Below are 20,977 nucleotides of genomic sequence, written 5' to 3' on the forward strand. Positions count from 1 at the left end.
CTCTCCTGTACGTCACCAGTGGCTGGAGCCTAGCACTGAAGTCAAATACTCCCCAGCTGGATGTGTCTGTGAAGCGTGGTGGTAGGGGAGGAAGTTTAGGGAGGAAATGAGTAAGCCATCAGCCCATCCCAGCCTGTAGCTGTAAGGCAGGGTCACTGGGCCAAGCAATGAATTGGGGAGGAAGTGTTGCAACAACTAACCCTCCTGTATGCCTTCTCTGGAACAGCTCTGAATAATAAAAAAATAAAATAAAATAAAATAAAATAAAATAAAATAAAATAAAATAAAATAAAATAAAATAAAATAAAATAAAATAAAATAAAATAAAATAAAATAAAATAAAATAAAATAAAATAAAATAAAATAAATAAATATTTTGGGGAAATGTTACTGAACAATTAGTGCAAAACGTAATGATATATTGCTAATTCTGAAAAAAAGATCATGCACAGCTCTTCCTTAAAGGTGCTCAGCACCCAACAACAGGGGAGCGCTAATACAAAGCAAACCATTGCATGAAGTTACTGCTTTTTTATCTTCTGGTCTGTGTGACTTTTCTTTGCAAAGTGAATACTGTCAGTCGTGAAACTGGAGCTTTTTGTTGTCTTGAGGAGTTTAAGATAAAATTACAGTTACATTGATACTTAAAAACTGTGAAGGCAGTTCTCTATTTCCCATGGTATTTGCACCAGAGTATTTCATGTAAAAAAAGATAGTGGTGTGCATACATTCTTATAATTTCATGTGTCTGTCTACATGCTTCTCATTTTTTGCAACTGACTCCTGAGCAGTTGGGTCCCTGGAAGAATGAGATGAATGAAAGGGGTGTCCTATGGGGAAGGGGGCAAACTGAAGCAAGTGGTGACCCTATGGAAAGAGAGGAAATTAAATGTGACATTCCCCTGCCAACTGGGTATTGGTTTGCTCTATGGTCTCTGTCAACAACTCTTCACATTTTATTTTTCTTTTAGAATACTTCTGAAGTGGAAAAAAAACTCCTCTTTTACCACTGCTTCCTCCCACTGTTTTTTTCCATCATTTCTTAACTGTCGAAGTACAGGCCATCGATAATTTCTTGTGCCCACTGATGTGACGTAGATTATCAATTTTTGTGTACACACCACCCTTATCTATGACATTTAACTTTAATCTCTTGTATTTACATTCTTTATACTTTCCACTTTTAAATTTACGAAAAAAGAAATATATGAAGGGTGGGTGGGTGAAGTCCATTCTTTAAGTATTAGATACTTGCACAACAGCTGCTAGAATGAAATTTCCCTGGCTGCTTAGTGAGAGGATAGTTCAAATTGTAGTCAAAATTAGGATTGGTACACCAGATTATGTGTGGGTGTGACAAATGAAAAAGGAAATGCTTGGTAAGGTATTTTTATTTGTAGTACAAAACTAACTCAAAATAATGTCAGTGGGTATTAAATTCTGTATGTTCCAGTGGGTCAATTTCATTGGAGTACAGAAAGTAGTTCAGCTTATGGTAGTTCAGAGAATACTCATGAGACTTTATTTTAGAAGAATGACTGAAGTTGAAACACTAGTAGTAAGGAATACATGATGCTATGGGTGTGGTATGTGCCTTTTATCCTCCTGAATTCATATTGTTCTAAATTTGTGTTAATACCATCTTTAGAGATTCACATTAGCATTCCTTATATTTATTTATAAACACTGAAGAAACACTTTCTTAGCTGCAATTGTTTTTGAAAAACATTTTACTAGAGTCTTTCATGTCACTCACCTGTAATAGTGAAAAAGTTTCAGTCAGTGAGAACAAAGGTGACCAAAAAAGACTTCTAGGTGCAACAGGGAAGTTTACATACCCATCTAGCAGCAGAATCCTTTGGCTATGGGAGACATGAATCCTCTTCCAGTTTAATGCTATGAAGTTATTTAAAGTCCTAAAGCTGTCAAGAAAGCTGCGGCAAAACAGTTGGTGATCTACCTATAGGAATTTGTGAAGAAATAGGATAGACCAAACCAGTTGCAATTTTACTGAAGAAAACCTGTGACAAAGGGACTCGTGGCAAATGAGTCCTTCTGATGTGAACATGGACCGAGCAGTGATACCTTCACTGGCTGGAAAGTGGATGTTGGTTCTCTGGGTAAGACTTGGGACTGGGAATTTCATCCACTTTCCCATCACGGTTCTGCCACAGATTTCCTTGTTGAACTAAGCAAGTAGTTAATGGCTTTGGCCTCTGTTTTTACTGTTCACAAAATGGGATTCTGTTCCTTTCCTCCCGAGGGTCTGTGAGGTTAAATAAAAGGATGTTTATAAAGTGACCTCATATTGTTCTTATGGAAGAGGTGCAGTTTCAACAATTTCAAACAATCTCAGCATAGAGAATAGCGTGGATATTACATTTACTTACACAGCAATGCTGCCATGCATATATGCTTTCTTTCAGTGGTCACATGCAAGGATACAGGATGATCTGTGCAAGTCCTTTCTTGGGGGATGGGGAGAGGGACCACAGACACCTCACTGATAGCAGTCACCCCTTGCTGCCAAGGGCCACTGATGCCCTGACACTGTGTGAAAACTGGGTGAAGTCTCACTAGTCCACACTGCCCCTGCCTGCTGGGAAACCTGGGGGATGGTGTGAGCACCTCCTGGTGAGCACTGGCCCTTCAGTGCACGTGGGATGGTGTCCCTGCCTCTCCCTCTCACTCTACGTGAACCTGGGTCCTGTTGTGCACACCCCTGCTCTGTTAGCAAACGCGCTCCTTGGACACATAGATGCCTCCGTTCTTAACTTATGATCTGCTTTCAACCTCTCTCCCCCTTTGCTTTGGTGGATGTAGTTCAGATGGTACTTTCTAAACTTTTGTCAATGAGTGCCATTTTTGTGCTGTCTGTTGCAAAGGCTTTTGTGCTGCTTGGTCTCACCCTTCCCCCCTCCTGTTTTTGCAAAGAAAGGACGCAGTATATTGCCAGAATATATGCTCTAATTCCAGCGATAAGGCTTCTGGACATTTGTTGCTTTCAGTCTCCGTGCACATTGCGACACGCTGAACCACGGGTGAGGGAACAAATGAACTGTGCAGAGCAGAAGAGCGTGACTACTGCAGAAAGTGTCGTAGAGGCACTGTCACAGGCAGGATCATGAGCAACAAACCAATGAACTCCCACCAAAACACAGGCGCACGTTTCTGCTCTCACTTTCTCTTAGGCAGCCTCCGCGTGTAGAGCGTGTGGCGGGGCGTGCGTGTAGGTAGGAACATGGTGGGAGGTGGAATTGGGGCAGACATGACTGATTTATGGCAGGAGTTTCCTTTACAGTCACAAGGGGAATTTTGCTTGGTCACAGCAAGCTTGAACCCTCATGAAACGGAGTGAATCATTTGATGTTAAAATAAAACAGAAAATGGCAGGGGGAGGGGCACGGCTGTTTTTTAAAAAAACTAAAGTTAAAATTGTTTCCTTTGGTGCTGACTTCTTAAATTGGAATGTGATCCAGAATAGTTCCTGTGTGCAAGCCAACATTTGTTTTAAGAATTTTTATTGTCTTCTTTCCCGCTCCCCTCTCTCCCTCCTGCCCTCCCCTCTGCTCTGCAGATTTACACTGACTGGGCTAACCACTACCTAGCAAAATCTGGCCACAAGCGGTTGATCAAGGATTTGCAACAGGACATTGCAGATGGAGTTCTGCTAGCAGAAATCATCCAGATCATCGGTAAGCCCAGGGTTCAGAGAAGCACAGAGAGCTGACTCCTTGCATGGGGGAATATATAATTCAAGCTGAATGTATTTAACAATAAGATGAACCCTGAATAATACAATTTGACTGGGTCCATATGTCTCTGATATTTGTGTGGTTCATCCTTGTCTTAATTAAAAAATATGTTTATGTGAGCATGTTTGGAAGTGGCTGTTTAACCATACTTTAAATGGCCAGAACTGTATCTTACACACTTTGAATTGTCAGAAATGAATGCTCCATTAAACCATATGTCTCCCATGTGTGCATTTTGTTAGTTGGAGTGGCTCATACTTTCTGGGCTGCCTTGAAACTGTATCCTGACCCTGCAAAGACAATTGTGGAAGATTTCATGTCAGCAGTTATTTTGCAGGGGCTGAAGAATTAGCAGCGACCTCCTTCGCACTTCCCACTTTGCATGATTTGGCATGTGGAAGCAACTGCTGCTAACAAGAGTGTTGTTACTGTGCGACCGAGCTTTGCTTAGAAAGGAGCTCTGTGTCAACAAAACCCTGTGCACTTTATTGCTGTGTCTTTTCTGCTCTTCCTTTTTTTTTAATTACTTTTTTATTTTTTATTTTCTTTGTGTGTGTGTGTATGTGTGTGCTTTTTGTTTTGTTTTGCTGGGGGGTGGAGAAGAAAGCTTTATCTCCTGGTTTACTTCTTTCTCACCTCACTGTTTTGTTTAGCAAATGAGAAGGTTGAAGATATCAATGGCTGTCCCCGGAGCCAGTCTCAAATGGTAAGAAAAAATACATTTTTAGTTTGTGTTGGCACCTCTACAGCTTTCTAAAATGCTTTTTAAAGATTTACTTAAACTGTGCATATTCTGTCCCATATTTAACATACAGTCCTAATTCTTACATACTGTTCCTGGTACTTGTTTTTTACACATATACTTTGTGTTTGTATCTTCATTTTTGTGCTAGCTAACTTTGGGAATTGAGGTAACTCAGCAGCAAAACTTCATGAGTACTAATTAATCCAGAACTTTTTTAGTGAACCTGTTCTTCTCCTGATTATCCAGATAATTTCATTTAACTTCATTTTTAAGGGCAATAAATCCAAGAACAAATTTCTAAGTGGAGTCTTTGTGTCTGGAAAACTGGTTTGATGAACAAGACTTGCCAAATTATTTCTGAATATAAATAGCCTTTTGGATTGTCCACTGTAAAGTCCAGTTAGATGCACTGACTCCAAGACTTTCAGAAATAGCACTTTAGTCATATAGCTCTCTGAGATATAGCTGGCAGCTGCTTAAAGACATTTTAATACGCTCAGGCAACAAGCATTTTGTGACTGTGATTCATACGGAGTCTGATTAATCTTGTACTGTGTTTATGGTTAGTAAACTACATTTAATAAGATAAATCCTCATTGGAAGGCTGTAGAACTGGCAGGTACAAAATCTGAGCATCAGTAACATCACCATGCATTTACTGAATCATTTACGATTACAACCATTCTCCCCCATGCTGTGGACTTTGCCTGTCTGTTCACATCCAAATGGTATATGAATAAGGCGTGCTTATGAATATAGTGTAGCTGGCAAGGATTTCAGAGTATCATGGTTTGGATGAGTTTGCATAATAGCAAACTGCTGAAGCTCGGCTTAAAAGTGGGAATGGAATACAAAAGTGTTGCATTTATTCAGTGCGTTTTTAAAAGGTGGAAGGTATTTGCAGTGGTTTTCTGCAAAGCTGTGAAAGGAAAATAATAGAGTTCCAGCAAAATGCATAATAAGTTTTTTTTTCTTTTTTTCCGTTCTTACTTTTCATAAAATTTGGAGGTTTAGAATAAGTTTCTTTTCTTGCTTTTGGGCTTTTTGAAAGTCCACAGTAAGAATATAGGCAATTTCCTTAATACTAGTTATTATTTTAATTACTCATATTACAGCAGCACCTAGTGGCCCTGGCTGAGAACTTTGGGAACGCCAGCGTGGAACTCTAATATTACACACACAGATGGAGAGATAATCACTCCTTACTCTAATCACATTAAAACCTGCCATTCCAGACAGACAAGACAAACAAGAAGAGACAAAAGCACAGAAAAGTGATATTATTTCCCCAGGTTATGTAACTGGTTACTGACCATCTAGGATTGCTGAGGGACCCACCACTCTGATATCTATCTAACTTCATTTCCATAAGCCAAAGCCAAAGCCAAGCTACAGGGAGAAATACTCTCTCAATAATAGTTTGCACAAGGTTTGCATCTCAAAAAAAAAAAAAAAAAAAAAAAAAAAGGGGGTCTTCCTTCCCTGCTGACAAGAAAATCTTTACGTGGCATATGGGATTCTTGATTCTATCTCTATCTCTAGTACAGTATAGGGAAGCATGGTCGCTGCAACAGTACCTCAGGTTGCTGCAGGGTTCTCTTTGGTCTGTATTCCCCCTCCTGCAAGCAGAACTCTGAACTCAGCCAGGCCACAGAATATGTCTCAGGTGCTCTGGCTCTCGAATGGGGTGCTTTGAACACTCCTGTACACCATCATGCATCAGTACTCACACAGTGCTAAAGCATCAGTTCAACTACTAGAAGTAGTAATTTCTAGTAATTCAGTCACTTTCTTTTTTTTACCTCTACAGTCAGATCAGATTATTTTCCTGCGTTTTGAAATACCAATTTTATCCCACTGATTTCTTTAACTGTGATAGGAAATTTAAAGTGTACTAAGGTACACTTTAAAGTAGTTAAAGTAGCTCAAATTTGTCAGCTTTCTTCCAAAGCCCCTCAGAGACCCCAGGTATTGAGTCTGCTCTTCATTTGTCTCATTTGGATTGCAAACTGATGTGGCCTAGCAGAAGGCAATATTTTATCACATTTTCAGGTATTTCCCATGGCAGTTCTCAATTTTGTTAGCCCATTAGGCAATGATAAACCAAATTTCTTCTTCTTGTGGCAGTGGACTCTTGGATATTTGTAATATTCAGAAAAAAAAAAAAAAAAGTAACTGTGTTCAAAGCTAGTTTACATATCTGAAATAGGCCAGTATGTAATACTGTGTCCTATCAGGATTTTTCAGAACATCATCCATCAAATCAGCAGTAATCAAGCTATTCCTATAAACATGCTATCCACTCATTCGGTGCTATGATACTCCTGAAAAGTATGTTAGCCATTCATTCATTCGTATTCCTATGCATATTAGCCATTCACCCACTGCCTTCATTTCAACCTTTTTAGCTTATAAACCTCAAGAATCCCACCACCCTTCTCTTTCACATATGTTTTCATGATCCTTGCTCTCATAACTTGCAATTAAGAAGAAATGTTTTCTGTATTCATTTGCTATTTGATACCCGTCCCAGGAGGTGATGTCTAAGACATTTTATTAGCTTAAGTTAGAGAACGCTGACATGGATTGTCTGCTGCTGGGAATACTTGATATGCTCTGTAGATGATACCAATATCAATTCATAATTAATCATTACCAATATTCCCAAGTTCTGTTTCACTCACCATTTGGTTTTCCTCTTGCTATTAGCTTCATCTTTCAAATGATTTTTAAAGTATCTCAGTTCAGCTGTTACCCTAATTCATAAACATATTTTCATGTTTATTTTTAAAATGTTTTAAATGTTTCTCTTTTAGTTTTCTTCTAGTTAAGTCTGTTGCAATGTCTTGTACTCTGCTCTCATATTGGCAGTGATGCAGAAAAAAACTGTAGACCAGTTGAACCAGCTCCACAGGTCCAAGTTGATAGAAATTAAAACTTGTAAACTCCAGCAGCATCCAGTTTTTGTATAGTTAGCTTTACCAGAATCCTCATGGCTGTCATTAACTGGTGAGATTTGCTTCTCTGCTGGATAAATCTACTGTGGTAAAATGATTTTGGTATTTACTATTAAGGGTTAAAATAAAAATAAGGATTTTAAAGTCTGTTTATTAGAATATACATTGCCTACAGCATCATTTACAATCCCCTTGTCTTGCCTTGCTTTTTGTGATTTTTTTTTTCTTCACAACTATCTCATTCAAGAAGGAATATGTCACTTGAGCCTTTTTTTTTTTTTTTCAAATCTCTTTCCTTCAATGGAAAAAAAGCCACATTAATCTTTTCTTCAGAAGTTTATCAGTTAATGAAACCTAGAATATTTTTTTTCTTTTAAAAGATAATAGTCTTTCAATGATTTACATTTTGTTGAAATAAAATTATAATTCCCTTCTGCTTGTTTATAATCAATTTGTTTCTTTACTTTCTGTTGAAAGTACTGCCATCATTAGAAAAAGCAGGAGAGTATCTTGGACAGAAAATACATTGTAAAACTTTTCTATAATGGTCCAAAAAGATAGAATTCATATATATATATATATTTCTTCCTGAACATATTAAAAAATGTACTGAAAGATCTCCAGTGTTTTGTCTCTAAACAGATCATATCAAAGATGTTGTAAGAATATGAAATATCATTTGTAATCCATCCTAGGGAAAATGCAAGAGAATTAGAGTGTTGGACTGAAAATCTTTTTGTGGTGACAGTACTGTCCCTTGACAATTTTGAAAAGCTAACATTGAACATTGCTGTTCTTTCTTCATGCAGTCTGTGGTGCTTTCAGCTGCACAAGTAGTAAAATAAAGTCAAAGTTGCAAAAAATTTTGAGCATATATTTTTTCATGTTGATTTTTTCTTAAGATTGATGTTGTCTTACCATTTTTTTCTTCCTTACAATTAGCTCTTATTAATTCCCATGGGAACTGTCTTCCAGTACACATCTATGTACAAAAGCATTCTTAATTGTAGCTGGTAGCAGGGTTTTTCTCATATATACTGAAAGGCAGGAAAGGCCCTTTTTATGAAAAGACTCCTAACATAGGAGACTTTAATGCATTTAATAAAGACTATTTTTTTTTTTCATTTTGTCAATCTTATCTTTGGCACTGTTTCCTACCAGTTTGTAAAACCATGCTTCAAAGGTAATTTTTACAGTTTGGGATACAGACATGCTGCAGTCCAACAGAGGGAGTTGTGTTCAATGAAAATACAGGTCTTGCTTACCACATCCTGAGTATCAGAGTGTTAGAAAAGGTGTTAGAGTTGTAGCACATTGCCAAGTGGATGTGAACTTTTAGTAAAAATCTGTAGTTAGCAGAGCTGACCCTTTTTTTGGGGAAGTAGTAGTGTATTTGATACAAATGGGAATCAATGTGACCATGTGCCTCACTAATAAGATTGTTTCTACAATATTGTATTTAATTTCATTAATAATACCTTTAAAAAGATGTTAATAAATTGAAAATGCTTCAGTAAAGAGCTACAAGAATATATGTAGAAAATTGTGTAGTTTAGCAAGAAGGTGGTGTGAGGTCCCTGCTTAAGCAGGGAACATTTTTGTGATAGAGAGAACTTTCTGTAACATAAAAAAAGTGTATGAAGTCTGAAGCTGAAGCAGGACAAAGTGAACATGTCTATACAGGTAGATGATGTTTGGTGATGTATTGGTTGCTTCCTAGTGTTGCTGCAGTCCCACAGCTTCTCTCCCTCTCATGCCAGCCCCCAAAACCCACCCTCCAGCTCCTTTTTTGCTCACATGCTTAGGTTTTCCACCAGAGGAAGCCAAGGTTACAGGTTGATGAGGTGCTCGCAAATCACTTCTTAGCAGAGTCAGAGTGTGAACAGGATGAATAGGTGGAAACCAGAACTGCTAAATGTGCCACAAAGCATACCAGCCCTACAGTATGTACGCTTTCCTTAAGTATTCTTAAGTATCCTGCAGTCAAACATCCTCAGACAGGGATGTGCTGCGCAGGCACTGCTGAGCAGCATCCCTCAGTATCCAGGAATGTTAATATACAAGGAGGATAATATTGTCATTAGCATACTATGTCTAAAAATTGTTTGTAAAGCACAGCATCATTTTGTATAAAAGAAGTGTGGTATGTTCTAAGGCCCATGGAATTTTATATGAGATTGTGTGGGTTTTGTTATGTGGAGCTCTATGAGGACTGGGAAGCTTGGAAATGTCATCCCTATTTTCACTGTCAAGTGGGCCCACATGTGAGCTCTTCCTCTCTGCTCAGTGCTGAATGCTGCAAGAATCTTCTGGCTTTGCTAGGCAGTTTTGGGCGAGATTGGCCATACAGACCCAAGATGTATGACCCAAGATATTCATTCTATACTTTCGAGCAGATCCAGGTGAGTGTTCCACACAAGTGTAACACATAGAAATATATACAGAAAGTTGGCTATGTGTAGAAATTGTTTCGTTACTAATGGAAGTTCAGTATGAGTTTTAAAAAGTAATCCCAGCTCCTTTCTTGTGCAGGCCAGTTTCTTCCCATACTGATCTCCTTTTGTTTAAATTCTGACTGTTGCCCCATGACTATCAGTGGTTCTTCACAGATTTCATGACTGGCTGCTGTGAAAGTCTTCTGAAAATACACAGGAATGAGAGACTCGAATTTTGTGTTTTCCAGGTTTGGTGTGCTTAAATGAACAGAACACAAGTTAGTAATCTAGTTCCTGTATTTCTATAGTGCCTGCTTGTGCACTAAGTTTTCAGAAATGAAATGAATAGCCTGAAGTGTGTTAATCAGAGTGTATATACCTCCAAGTAATTGGGTCTAAAAAAGTAAACATATTTCCACGTAAAAAAAAAAAAAAAGTAACATTATGCTTTGCAGATTTTCAGTAATTTTTTTCCATTGGTTGAAATGGCAGCTCTGTAAGATGGAACTGGGGGCCAGAGAGACCAGGGATCACTCATAAGTTGTTTCTTGGAGAAGCCCATAAAATCCATTAACAACTTTTCATTAAGAATGGAAAACAAGGAATAACTGATCAGAGTTTTAAAAAAGACAGACTATGATTCGCCTCCCCCAAAGATCTGTGCTTGTAAGTGACTCATGATGTTCAAAAAGGAAAAGGGATGAATATTAAAATGAAAAATCTTTCAAATTGTTACTCAAGATAATGAAATCTAAATCTGGTGGTGAAGTTGCAGAAGAATCTTGCAATTCAGAATAAAAAGGTGTGATGAACTTCTATTCTCCTTTACCAGAGAGGTGTTAACAAATATACATAGAGTTTTCTCAGTAATGAGCTGATGGCTGTTTTTTTGGGGGAAGATGTAGTTTGCATAAGAGAAAGGACAAGGCCTCAGCTGGTACAAATCTCTGTTAAAAAAATATAACCAAAAGGAATGGCGTCTCGCAACGTTGTCAGGATGGTTTCAAAAGCTTATTTCCCTGTCCTCTCTGATAGGCAAAGTGAATCTGGGATTCAGTAAGAGTAGCTCTCACAAAGGGTAGAAAAACAAATACTTTCAGGTGATAAGTTCACAGCATGATGTCTAGGTAAGCTATCTCAGTAAAACTTGAGGGAAAGAAACAAAAAAATACAAAAAACAAAACAAAACAAAACAAAACCAAAAAAAAAACCAACAGAGTAATTAAATTCTGAACTCCCACAAGAGGTTTCCTGTGTTTAAAGGTAGGAAAGCCCATATTTTAGCCATGTTACATAGAAAAAATCTGCAAGATATAACTATAGCTTGGGAAGGGGGGGCGGGGAGATGCTTAAAGGAGAGCAGACAAAGAATATACAAAGATGTTATGTAAATGACTGCATGGAAACGATGAGAGGAAGATTAAGAACTTTGCTCAGACAGGTAACTTGTTAGAAAGGTGACTTTAATTTGGATGAGAGTATTCAGATCTGGAATAGAAGAAAAATATAATAATAATAATAATAATAATAATAATAATAATAATAATAATAATAAATTATTCTCCTTCCCATTACACTCTACCTGTATTCTAGATCACTGGCTATTTAGCATGACCTCATCGGGAATATACATACTTTATTCATTTTGCCAGAGAAGTTTTCCTATGTACGATATCAAAAACAGCACCTAGGGGCCTCTACCTTTGTATACAGCATGCATACAGCCATGAAAAAGCTGGTAATCATAATTTCTTCTCCATTTGGTCAGCTTTCTGGGAACACAGATCAAAGCCATATCTTTTGTATTTTTGTGTACCATTAGCATGGGAATTTCCTTTATCATCTTAGAATTCCCCTCTGCTCTGCAAGTCTCCTGAAATTTCTTCTCTCCTACTGAGTAGATGTATGTCTATATAGTTTTATAGCTTCTGTCCTCATGAGATTCAAGAGATGAATGACAGAAGGAGTTGTTCATCTCATAGAGCCATTGCAGTATCTCTACATTTTGAGATAAATATAGTTCCCTAGGATGTTGAAAACCCTGGAAATAAGGATGTGCAGCCTTGTTTCCAGCTGTATGGAAAGCGACAGCCGCAGATCCAGGGCTGTTTGCTAAGTTCAGAAGTTTATCACAGCTTGGAAGACTGTAGTGGCAAACTGTCCCCATGTGTTATAGGAGGACTCCTTGTTCTCACTGCATCTTTAACAAAGAAAACTCTATTGTACAATACCACAGGAATTAAGAATAGCTGTTACTTTTGCAGTGGTTCCCTGGCTACACCCTCTGCATCTAGGGAGCGTAGCCATTTTGGTCTCCTTCACACCATCTGATCTTTGAGGCATCCTTTGACTGGAAAAACTAATTTTAGCAAAGAGACAATAATGTCAATGCTCGCTACAATATTAACAATGTATGTGCTCCAGGTCAAACATCTGAAACCATATAGTTTACCCTTCATCTTGATACATTTCATTGATCTGGCTCTTTTCCTCTGGTTCCATCTGTGTCTACAAGGATCCTGGGGCTGGCTCCAACTGTCTTCACAGCACTTTATTCATTTTCTTCTCCTTAGTGAAGAATGGCCTGGAGTATTCCCTATATTGCCTATTTGCTTTGTGTAGTATTGCTACCCTCCCTACTTTCACCTGCCAGGTGCACTATAAAGTAACTGGCCACATGATGAGCAGTGGTGTCTGTGTTACAACTGAAACTCTCTCATGACCTTCCACCATCTTGGAGACCTGTTACTTCTCAGAGCAGACCCTGATCTGCATAATTAAAAGTCCACATTTGATTTCTGTTCCTATTAATTATACCAGAGTTTGGACAATGAAGTAGATCAAAGGGCTCCAGGTTGCTCTTGATAACTGTCCAAGTTGTCCATGCCTTCATGTGGCCTCAAGCTGGGATGTTACCAAGAAGGGGGGGCGGGGAGGGTGGTTGTGGTGGTGGTATGTGGACATTTTGCTTTCAGTATAGCTAAGCCTGTCCCTGCGTGCAGTTCTTCCTTGGTCTTTGTAAGCAGTGGTTGAAGTATCATGCTCCCCATTCCCTGGGAAGAATTTGTCATGGTAATGCAGAGCTTATACGTTCTCTGGCGTCCCTCCTACCAAGGATTTACTTACCACTTAATTTTGCATTTCTGAACCTAGCTCTTGTGGTTTGGCAGAGTACAGCCTCATGCAATTCTTATTTTAGGACTGTGGGTAAAAAACCATTGGAGTCACACTGGTGGCAAATACTTCTCCTAGTCTACTCTCTCTTACCTTATAACAGTGGCAGTTCTGGATTGAAGCAAACAAGACTGATCCATCATCTAAGCAGGTTCTAAGCAGATACTTATCAAAGGAATGACAACATCATACATTTTCAGAGTTCTTATTTTCATAGAATCATAGAATCACAGAATGGTTTGGGTTGGAAGGGACTTAAAAGACAACCTAGTTCCAACCCCCTCTGCCATGGGCAGGGATGCCACCCACTAGATCAGGCTGCCTGGGGCGTCATCCAACGTGGTCTTGAACATCTCCAGGGATGAGGCATCCACAACTTTTCTGGACAACCTGTTCCAGTGCCTCTCAACCCTCCGAGTGAAGAATTTCCTCCTAATCTCTAATCTAAATCTCCCGTTTTTTAGTTTAAAACTGTTTACCCTTATCCTATTACTATCTGCCCATGTAAAAAAATCCATCTAGTTTATAAGCTTCCTTTAAGTACTGAAAGGTTGCTATGATGTCTCCCCAGAGCCTTCTCTTCTTCAGGCTGAACATCCCCAGCTCTTTCAACCTTTCTTCATAAAAGAGGTGCTCCAGCCTTCTGATCAGCTTCATGGCCCTCCTCTGGACCCGCTCTAACAGGTCTACATCCTTATGCTGAGGGCCCCAGAACTGGATGCAGCACTCCAAGTAGGGCCTCACAAGGGCACAAAAGAGGGGGACAATCACCTCCCTCAACTTGCTGGCCACTCCTTTTTTTGATGCATCCCCGAATGCAGTTGACCTTCTGGTCTGCAAGTGTGCACTGCTGGCTCATGTCAAGTTTTTCCTCCACCAGAACCCCCAAATCCTTCTCTGCAGGGCTGCTCTCAATGATTTCTTCTCCCAGTCTGTACTCACGTCTGGGATTGGCCAGATTCTGATGGTAGTTGATGCACATTTGCATGTGTTGATGCAAATGTTAAAGACTGCACATTTCCTGGTGGTAGTTTCAAGTAGATGATTTTTAACTTAACCAGCAGCGCTTTCTGAGATTCTTCAATGGCAGGTGGTGTGCATTAAATGTGTATCCTCACTGGAGTTCCCAGGGAAGTACCAAAGACTGTTACAGCCAGAAGCATGTCTTAGCTGTCCTTCTGAAGACAGCTGGACAAGCCCTCTCACTTCAAATATATGTTCAGACTGTAAATCTCCTCCTTGAGAATCAACCGCATTCCCATCCCCTTCCCCAGTGACTGGCCTCACTGTTTCAGAGAAGAATTTCTTGGACATGTTTGCCACATCCCATCAATTGTAATGCTCTATGCAGTGTGCAACGTGCAAGATAGCTTCCAAGTGTGTACTATTTGTTTTCGATACATTGAGTGTTCAAGCCGACTACCCGATTTAGATCCCCAGTATTTCTTTGGTTGATGATAGGAATGTAACCACTAAGATGCATTTCCATTTAGGAATACTTTCCAGGTTTATAGGTCCCTGAAGCTTATTTCTGCTGTCTGAGAACTTCTATGGCATACCATTCATACATCATGTTTGGGAGCTCAAAGCAGAAAGAAATGATTTTTAAGACTTCCACACTTGTATTCATGTCACCACCTAGAAATAATGGAGATGATATCAGGAACAAGCTTCCTTCTTATGTGTGCAGGGAATTGGCACTCTGTTAAACCAGCACACTGCGCATCAAGTTATACCTCACTGCCTTTAATTTGCTTAGGGCACTAAATGTTTTGGAACATTCTATAAAATTCTATAAAAATTCTATAAAAATTCTATAAGATCTTTCCTGAAAAAAAAAAAAAAACACACTTTAGAGGCTGATCCTCAGGATTGGACTCTTTTTGTTTTGTTTTGTTTTGTTTTGTTTTTTGTTTGTTTTGTTTTGTTTTAGACATCAGCAAGCCCTTTTCTATGAACTTTTGTATGCCTTAATGGAGGGTCAGGGCTTTTCTGTGTAATCCTGTATTGCTAACAGCAATGCATATAGGTATATCAACTATCTAAATATACAAATAAACAATGCAAATTGAAAATTAATTACAGTAAATAACCTCTCCTTCAGCAGTAGAAATTTAAGCTTATCTTATGCTTGCAGTTGCAATTACCTGGACATAAAGACTAGAGTACCAATAAAAATAAGAGCACTAAAAATAGAGCTCTGTGGCACCCCAAAAGAAAAATAAAAAAGTGGTCCATCTGAGGATCCATCTAAGGATACATTATAGGTACAGATATGAATGGTGGAAATCAAGAAAGAAGAGAGGAAAAAAATTCTGTAAGGGTAAGGTTAAAGATGTTAATGTTAAAGATGACTGACATTCAAGGAGGAATGTGTTGGAAGTCTGGTTCCAAGTTTTGCTGAAAAGAGATTATTAATGGCATTAACATAGCTAATTTGAGTTAGATGAGAAGCAAATTCATTTAGCACAGAACTGGCAGAAGGAGGAATTCAAACTGCTTTTGCAAATAGCTCTTTTAAAAAAAAGACCAAGAAGTCAAAAGCAAATATAGATGTGGTGAGAGCTGCACAGACAAGCAGTGTAACAGTTGACCTTGTCTGGGAGACCAAACATGCTTCTATTGTGAGGGAGGGACGAAGTTAAGGAAATGATAGTAGGAATTCTGCAAGTGTTAGATCTAGTAGAGGATAAAGGATAGGAAGCTTCATCTATCTTGCCTAAGGATGTTACAGGCATGGAAAGGAAGGGGAGGAGAAGGCAACAAAATCATCACTTTTTTTATATATGATTTGATTCTGGTTTGGCTTTTTATTAGACCTCTTTATTCTGCACTGAAACAAACAGTTCTCTTTACATCCAGAGAAGATCTGAGAACATTAAAAGAACCACAGGATTGATGACAATCTCTCTTCACAGAACAGCTCAGAGTTACTCACTCACATCAGGCAGTGAGCTACATATTCCTCTGAGTCGCTCACATTTGACTGTCTGAAGTCATAAAAGAAAATGCCACGGGAACACATCCTGGATATTATTTTACTGTACTGGAAGAAGTACATTATTCATAAAAAAAAAATAAATAAAAATCATATGCAGGCATTAGTCTTCTTGTTTATGCTTAGAAATTCCCTTTCTTATTAATGCATGGAGTCACATGATGATAAATCATCTAGATGTTAGTGTAATAATCAGGTCATGAGAAGTAGTTATATTGTGATGGTATCAGTCTCCATTCAAACTACTGAAAATTTAGATTAAGTTTGCTTAGTTAGGGATGCTTGGTTAGGGCCAAGATTAGGTTTATGCACAATTTGCTTCTGCAGGCAAAGACTGTTGAGAACAGAGAGATCTCTTCATTCCTTAAAATGAAAAATGTCCCCTCACACCATTTTTTTTTCCTCCTAGCAATTCCTTGAACCTCCCTGCCTTTAATCTGTTTGGAATATGTCAGTACCTACATGCCACTGAGGCATGACCATCTGCATTCATTTCTTCTCCCAACCCCTCAGCTATGCTTGCCAGGAATATAATTTGATCAGAGAATCATAGTGTTAAACTGTATCAGGAAGATGAAACAGTGGAGAAATTTATGCCTGAACAATAGTGGCTGACATACACCTTGAAGTATTTATTGTTTGAAGAGATGCAGTTGACAATTTTGCCGTTTTCTCCCATTTGTAGTTATCTTACTCCCCTCTTCAATCTTTTCCTCTCAAAAATGTCATGTGAACATTACCTGAAGTATCATAATTGATCAAATATATACTTGTGATACAGATGCTTAGACAAAGAGATCTCCATTAATAGAAATTAACTGGAAAGTTTTAACACAAACATGTATTTCAAATACATACACACTAATTGACCATGACATGCATTTTAGAAAGCACCTGTTGTTTATATTTGTTAATACATTTTTTCCCAGGATAGCAGCAGCAGGATTACAGTAAATATGTGTGCTTCATGATGGTGTATTTTTATCATCTTCTATAGGGAGATTATGTTATAAATACTAGGAATGTCTAGAATGTTTACTGGATTTAAAAATAGAGAAGAAAGTGCGTGATGTTTAGCTGAACAGCAAAAATGCATATTTAATCTTTACAAGAAAATAAACAGTGTCTCTGAAGTGGTTTTCTTTTACATTGTATCCAAACAAGACTTTCTGGTACTTTTGAGATTTTGTCAGCTTTCTAGATTTTTATCAAATATCTGATTATTTTGGAAATGTGGCAAAGTGCCAGTTCTGTTATGGTTATAGTTGAGGACTTCCTTCTATTTAAAGATTTTCTAACCACTCCCTTTACATTACTTCTGCTTAATAATTTTGTGTGTTGTACGTTTGTTAGGAAAGGTTATTTTTCAATGTCTGTGAAGCCTTGATCTTCATCAGAAGTAGACTTTTCACAAGAAAAAGTATTATTAACTATGAAGAAGAGTCTCAAGATCTCTCATTCATTTTTTTCTTCCAAAGATAATTTGCCACTGCCTATCGTGGAATCACAGAATGGTTGAGGTTGGCAGGGCCCTCTGGAGCCCATCTGGTCCAAGCTCCCTGGTCAAGCAGGGACACCTACAGCAGGTTGCCCAGGACCATATCCAGATAGCATCAGTGGTGCAGTCTGCAGTTTCAGTAACATGCAAAACTCTCAAGAAACTACATAGGTGAATGTTTTGGCATGTAATGCACACACATAGGAAGTACCTTATGTAATTCTGATAAAGTTCTTTCATTCAATTGGAGCTTATTGAAAGGCATTTACGCCTTTCTTGTTCTCCCTGCCTGTCACTGGTGAGTGGAAGATTGTGGGAGCTTTGATATTCTGTGAGTTTTATATTTTCTGGACATCTGTGGGAGTCTAAGATGGCCATTATTCTCTAGAGTTGCCAGACCTACTTTCTCTGCTTCTAGGGTGAATCCAGACTGAATTTAGAAAAGAGGTACTGAACACAGTTTTGAGATTTAAACACCAAGACCCAGAAATAATACACGAGGGCACACAGCAAGTATGAATATCATTATCTTTTATTCGATTGGGCTGGGAAATCCAACCAATAGAAAGATTTTTTAATGGAGTTATAGGAACTGCACAACTGTCCATAAAATGCTGTTGGTGATGTAATGCGTAAAAAAGCAGGGAGTACCAGAAAGCAAGTTGTGACTTCCATTTTAATGAATGGAAAAGGAAAGGGATTTTAACTAGCATTGTTGAGGTGGAACAGAGTTTGAATTGTGAATTTGGTTGCGGGAAGGGAGGAAGAAAGCACACTCACCTTCTCACATGCTTAAAATTACTGTAAACACTATCCAAAAAATTGTCATGCTTTTGGAGTTATCATGTATTATATCATGCCTAGATAACCATACTGAATCATCTTGTTGAAGCTACACATACCCAGTATTTCAAAGCTTGATACTATAGCAGTGAGGCTGCAAGAAAGGAAGGTAAATAAAGTACCATAGAATGTCTTAATGAGATAGTGTGTTCATTACAAATCAACATGATAATAAAAACTATACTGTCTTGCAGTTGTACAAAAAGCTTGACAACATCCTCCTGCTCTTCTGCTGGAGAATAAAACACCAAAAACTTGATGCCAGATAAAGTTTTTTCAGCAATATTGCATTACTTCCAGAATATAATATGATTACAATGTTCGAAATTTAACGGAAAGAACAGAAAGAAGTTGGATAATAAAACTAATATGATCAGTCCAGATGTATTTTCTCACTCTGCTCTTGATCTTTCCTTGAAAGGAGCTGCCTACATCTGCTGTACCAAACTGCTAGCCTGTTTCATGGAAAGCCCAATCTACTTGATTTTGTGATGTCCTTTACAGACTCACCATTTTGGAGCACCATGACCTATTTGCGCACTAACCCATCTAACTTTGCTCTTTTATTAGGCAGTAGTTATACCCACAGAGTACGCTATTCTTTGAACTCTGTTGCAAATCCTGTCCACCTAAAGTCTTTTCCCAATGCCTTATGACTGGCACATGGGAACTGCTGCATCAGAGCTGTGGTCCATCAGGGGTCAATATTCCCTCTCTGACAGTGCCAATGTGAGAAATATTTTAGGGAGAACAAGTGACCTTGCCAAATCTGTTTGGTCCATTCCCATCCTCTTTCCCCAGAATCTGCAGTAATTGTATTATGGAGATTAGAAGCAGGAGATTCTCTGCTTGCTTTTTCAGTATGCATTTATGCACCATTGTGATCATTATTTATTCCATGAAGTGAAGCATGCTGGATTTCTCAGAAATATAAATAAATAAATGGATAAGTTTTTTTCTCCTATAGTTGTGTACGCAGCCATGGGACTAGACGCAGAGTAGGCATATTTCATTCATTAATTGTACTCAGTGCTCTGCAAACCCACTTTACCCAGTCCCTGGCTGTCAGGAGCCTACGGATGTGACCAGTCTGAAATAGCTTGAAATACCATCAGGAAGGTGAATCTCTGTGTTTGGTGAACACTTGTTAGTGAACTTGACTTAAATACTGATGTTAATTCTGAATACAAACTATTACAGTATGACAGCTCATGACCCTCTTACAGGCAATACTGTTAAGGTACACAAAGGTAAATTGGCTTTAGTAATTGGCTTAAGTTGGCTAGAAGTAGAACAGGCAAGACATCACAAAGGCTGCTTATTTCAGCAGCATTAACTAATCCCTTTTCATGTAAAGGCTCTTGATCAGCTTAATTAAAATATTAACACAATCTTTTTTTTGTGTGTGTGTGTGTGTAACTTCTCTGTTTAAATCCACTGTGACCAGAAACTTAATACACAAATCATTAGAATACAGTACAACCAGTTTTGTTTCAGTATAAATAAATAGCATAAATACAGTAATCTATTTGGCAGCTTTCTGATGTGCAGGAATTATTTAAAACACTCCTAGTCCGAGGAATCTGCTGACCATATGATCAGAGCTATAGTCAGACCATAAGTCAGAGCTATACTTGTTTTAAGTTGAACTTACTTTAAGTTAGCCCAGTATCCAGATATGAATTTGTCCAAGCAGTGTTCAATTTCAGAGTCAGTCCAAAATACATTTTTTTTAGGACTTGATTGTATTCAGCCTCACAAACTGATCACAAATCACTTCTGCTTTTTGAAGAGCTGATATCAAGTTAGATTATATGTTTACATATGCAGTTCTTAGCAGTTCTTTCTGGTGGTATCCTGACCAGAATCAAACCTGTAAAGCCCCAAAAGTTGAATCTGAGAGGTCTTCCTGAAGTATAAATGTGCTTCTATTTTAGCTTCTAGCTTTTGGCCATCTTTAATTCTATAATAATTGGAATATGCTTTGTTTAGGCTTGTATTGTTGGCTAATTGGAACCTTGTTTGAATTATTCATACCTCTTGATTTCTCTGAGTTTATTTGGAATTACAATGGGAGCATACCAATGGCATTTCCCTCTAGGGAAAAATACCACAAGAATTTTCTTTGTCCCAGGGTTTCCACACTTGAGTGCTGAGACCTATTTGCATGTGAAATAAATAATAGCTCATGAAGTTAAACAGCAACAGTTCTATGTATTCTAACTGCACACATAGTCAGCTCACCAACATCCCAGTCTTGTGAGCTCTTTGGTCTGTCATTCTCAGACTTTTTCAGTAATTCCTCCCAATAATGACTTTAAATTGTTTTTTTTGTATAAGCTTTCAGTTTATAGACAGATCAGCAGCAACAGCCCACAGCAAACATATGTGCCAGGGTGTCTTCACAGTTCTTGTGTATATAAGGCTTCCATCTGAATTTCTTAGCATAAACAGTTTTGAAAGATTTATATTGTTACATTGTATAAATTAACTTATTAGAAGATATATGGCTCCTCCAAAGCTCAGTAAATGCTTGTTTTTCAAATAATACTGTCTGTATTTTGGAACTTGC

At 38.2% G+C, this 20,977-nt stretch overlaps 1 protein-coding gene across 41 annotated transcripts in view; it reads left to right on the top strand.

Moving 5' to 3' along the window:
* Positions 1-20,977, top strand: part of NAV3 (neuron navigator 3) — a 555,833-nt gene that overhangs the window by 361,148 nt on the left and 173,708 nt on the right. For 38 of the 41 annotated variants that reach the window (XM_080604524.1, XM_080604504.1, XM_080604505.1 and 35 more), the window contains 2 exons: positions 3,578-3,695; positions 4,409-4,461. The exons of 2 other annotated variants lie outside the window; for them this stretch is intronic. In XM_080604524.1, coding sequence (XP_080460650.1) covers positions 3,578-3,695; positions 4,409-4,461 — 171 coding nt within the window. Of the gene's footprint in view, positions 1-314; positions 3,234-3,577; positions 3,696-4,408; positions 4,462-20,977 lie in introns of those variants that run through there. One more of the 41 variants, XM_080604531.1, reaches the window with a different exon arrangement.

Source organism: Anser brachyrhynchus, assembly GCF_964034855.1.
Source record: "Anser brachyrhynchus genome assembly, chromosome: 1".
Taxonomy (NCBI): Eukaryota; Metazoa; Chordata; class Aves; order Anseriformes; family Anatidae; genus Anser; species Anser brachyrhynchus.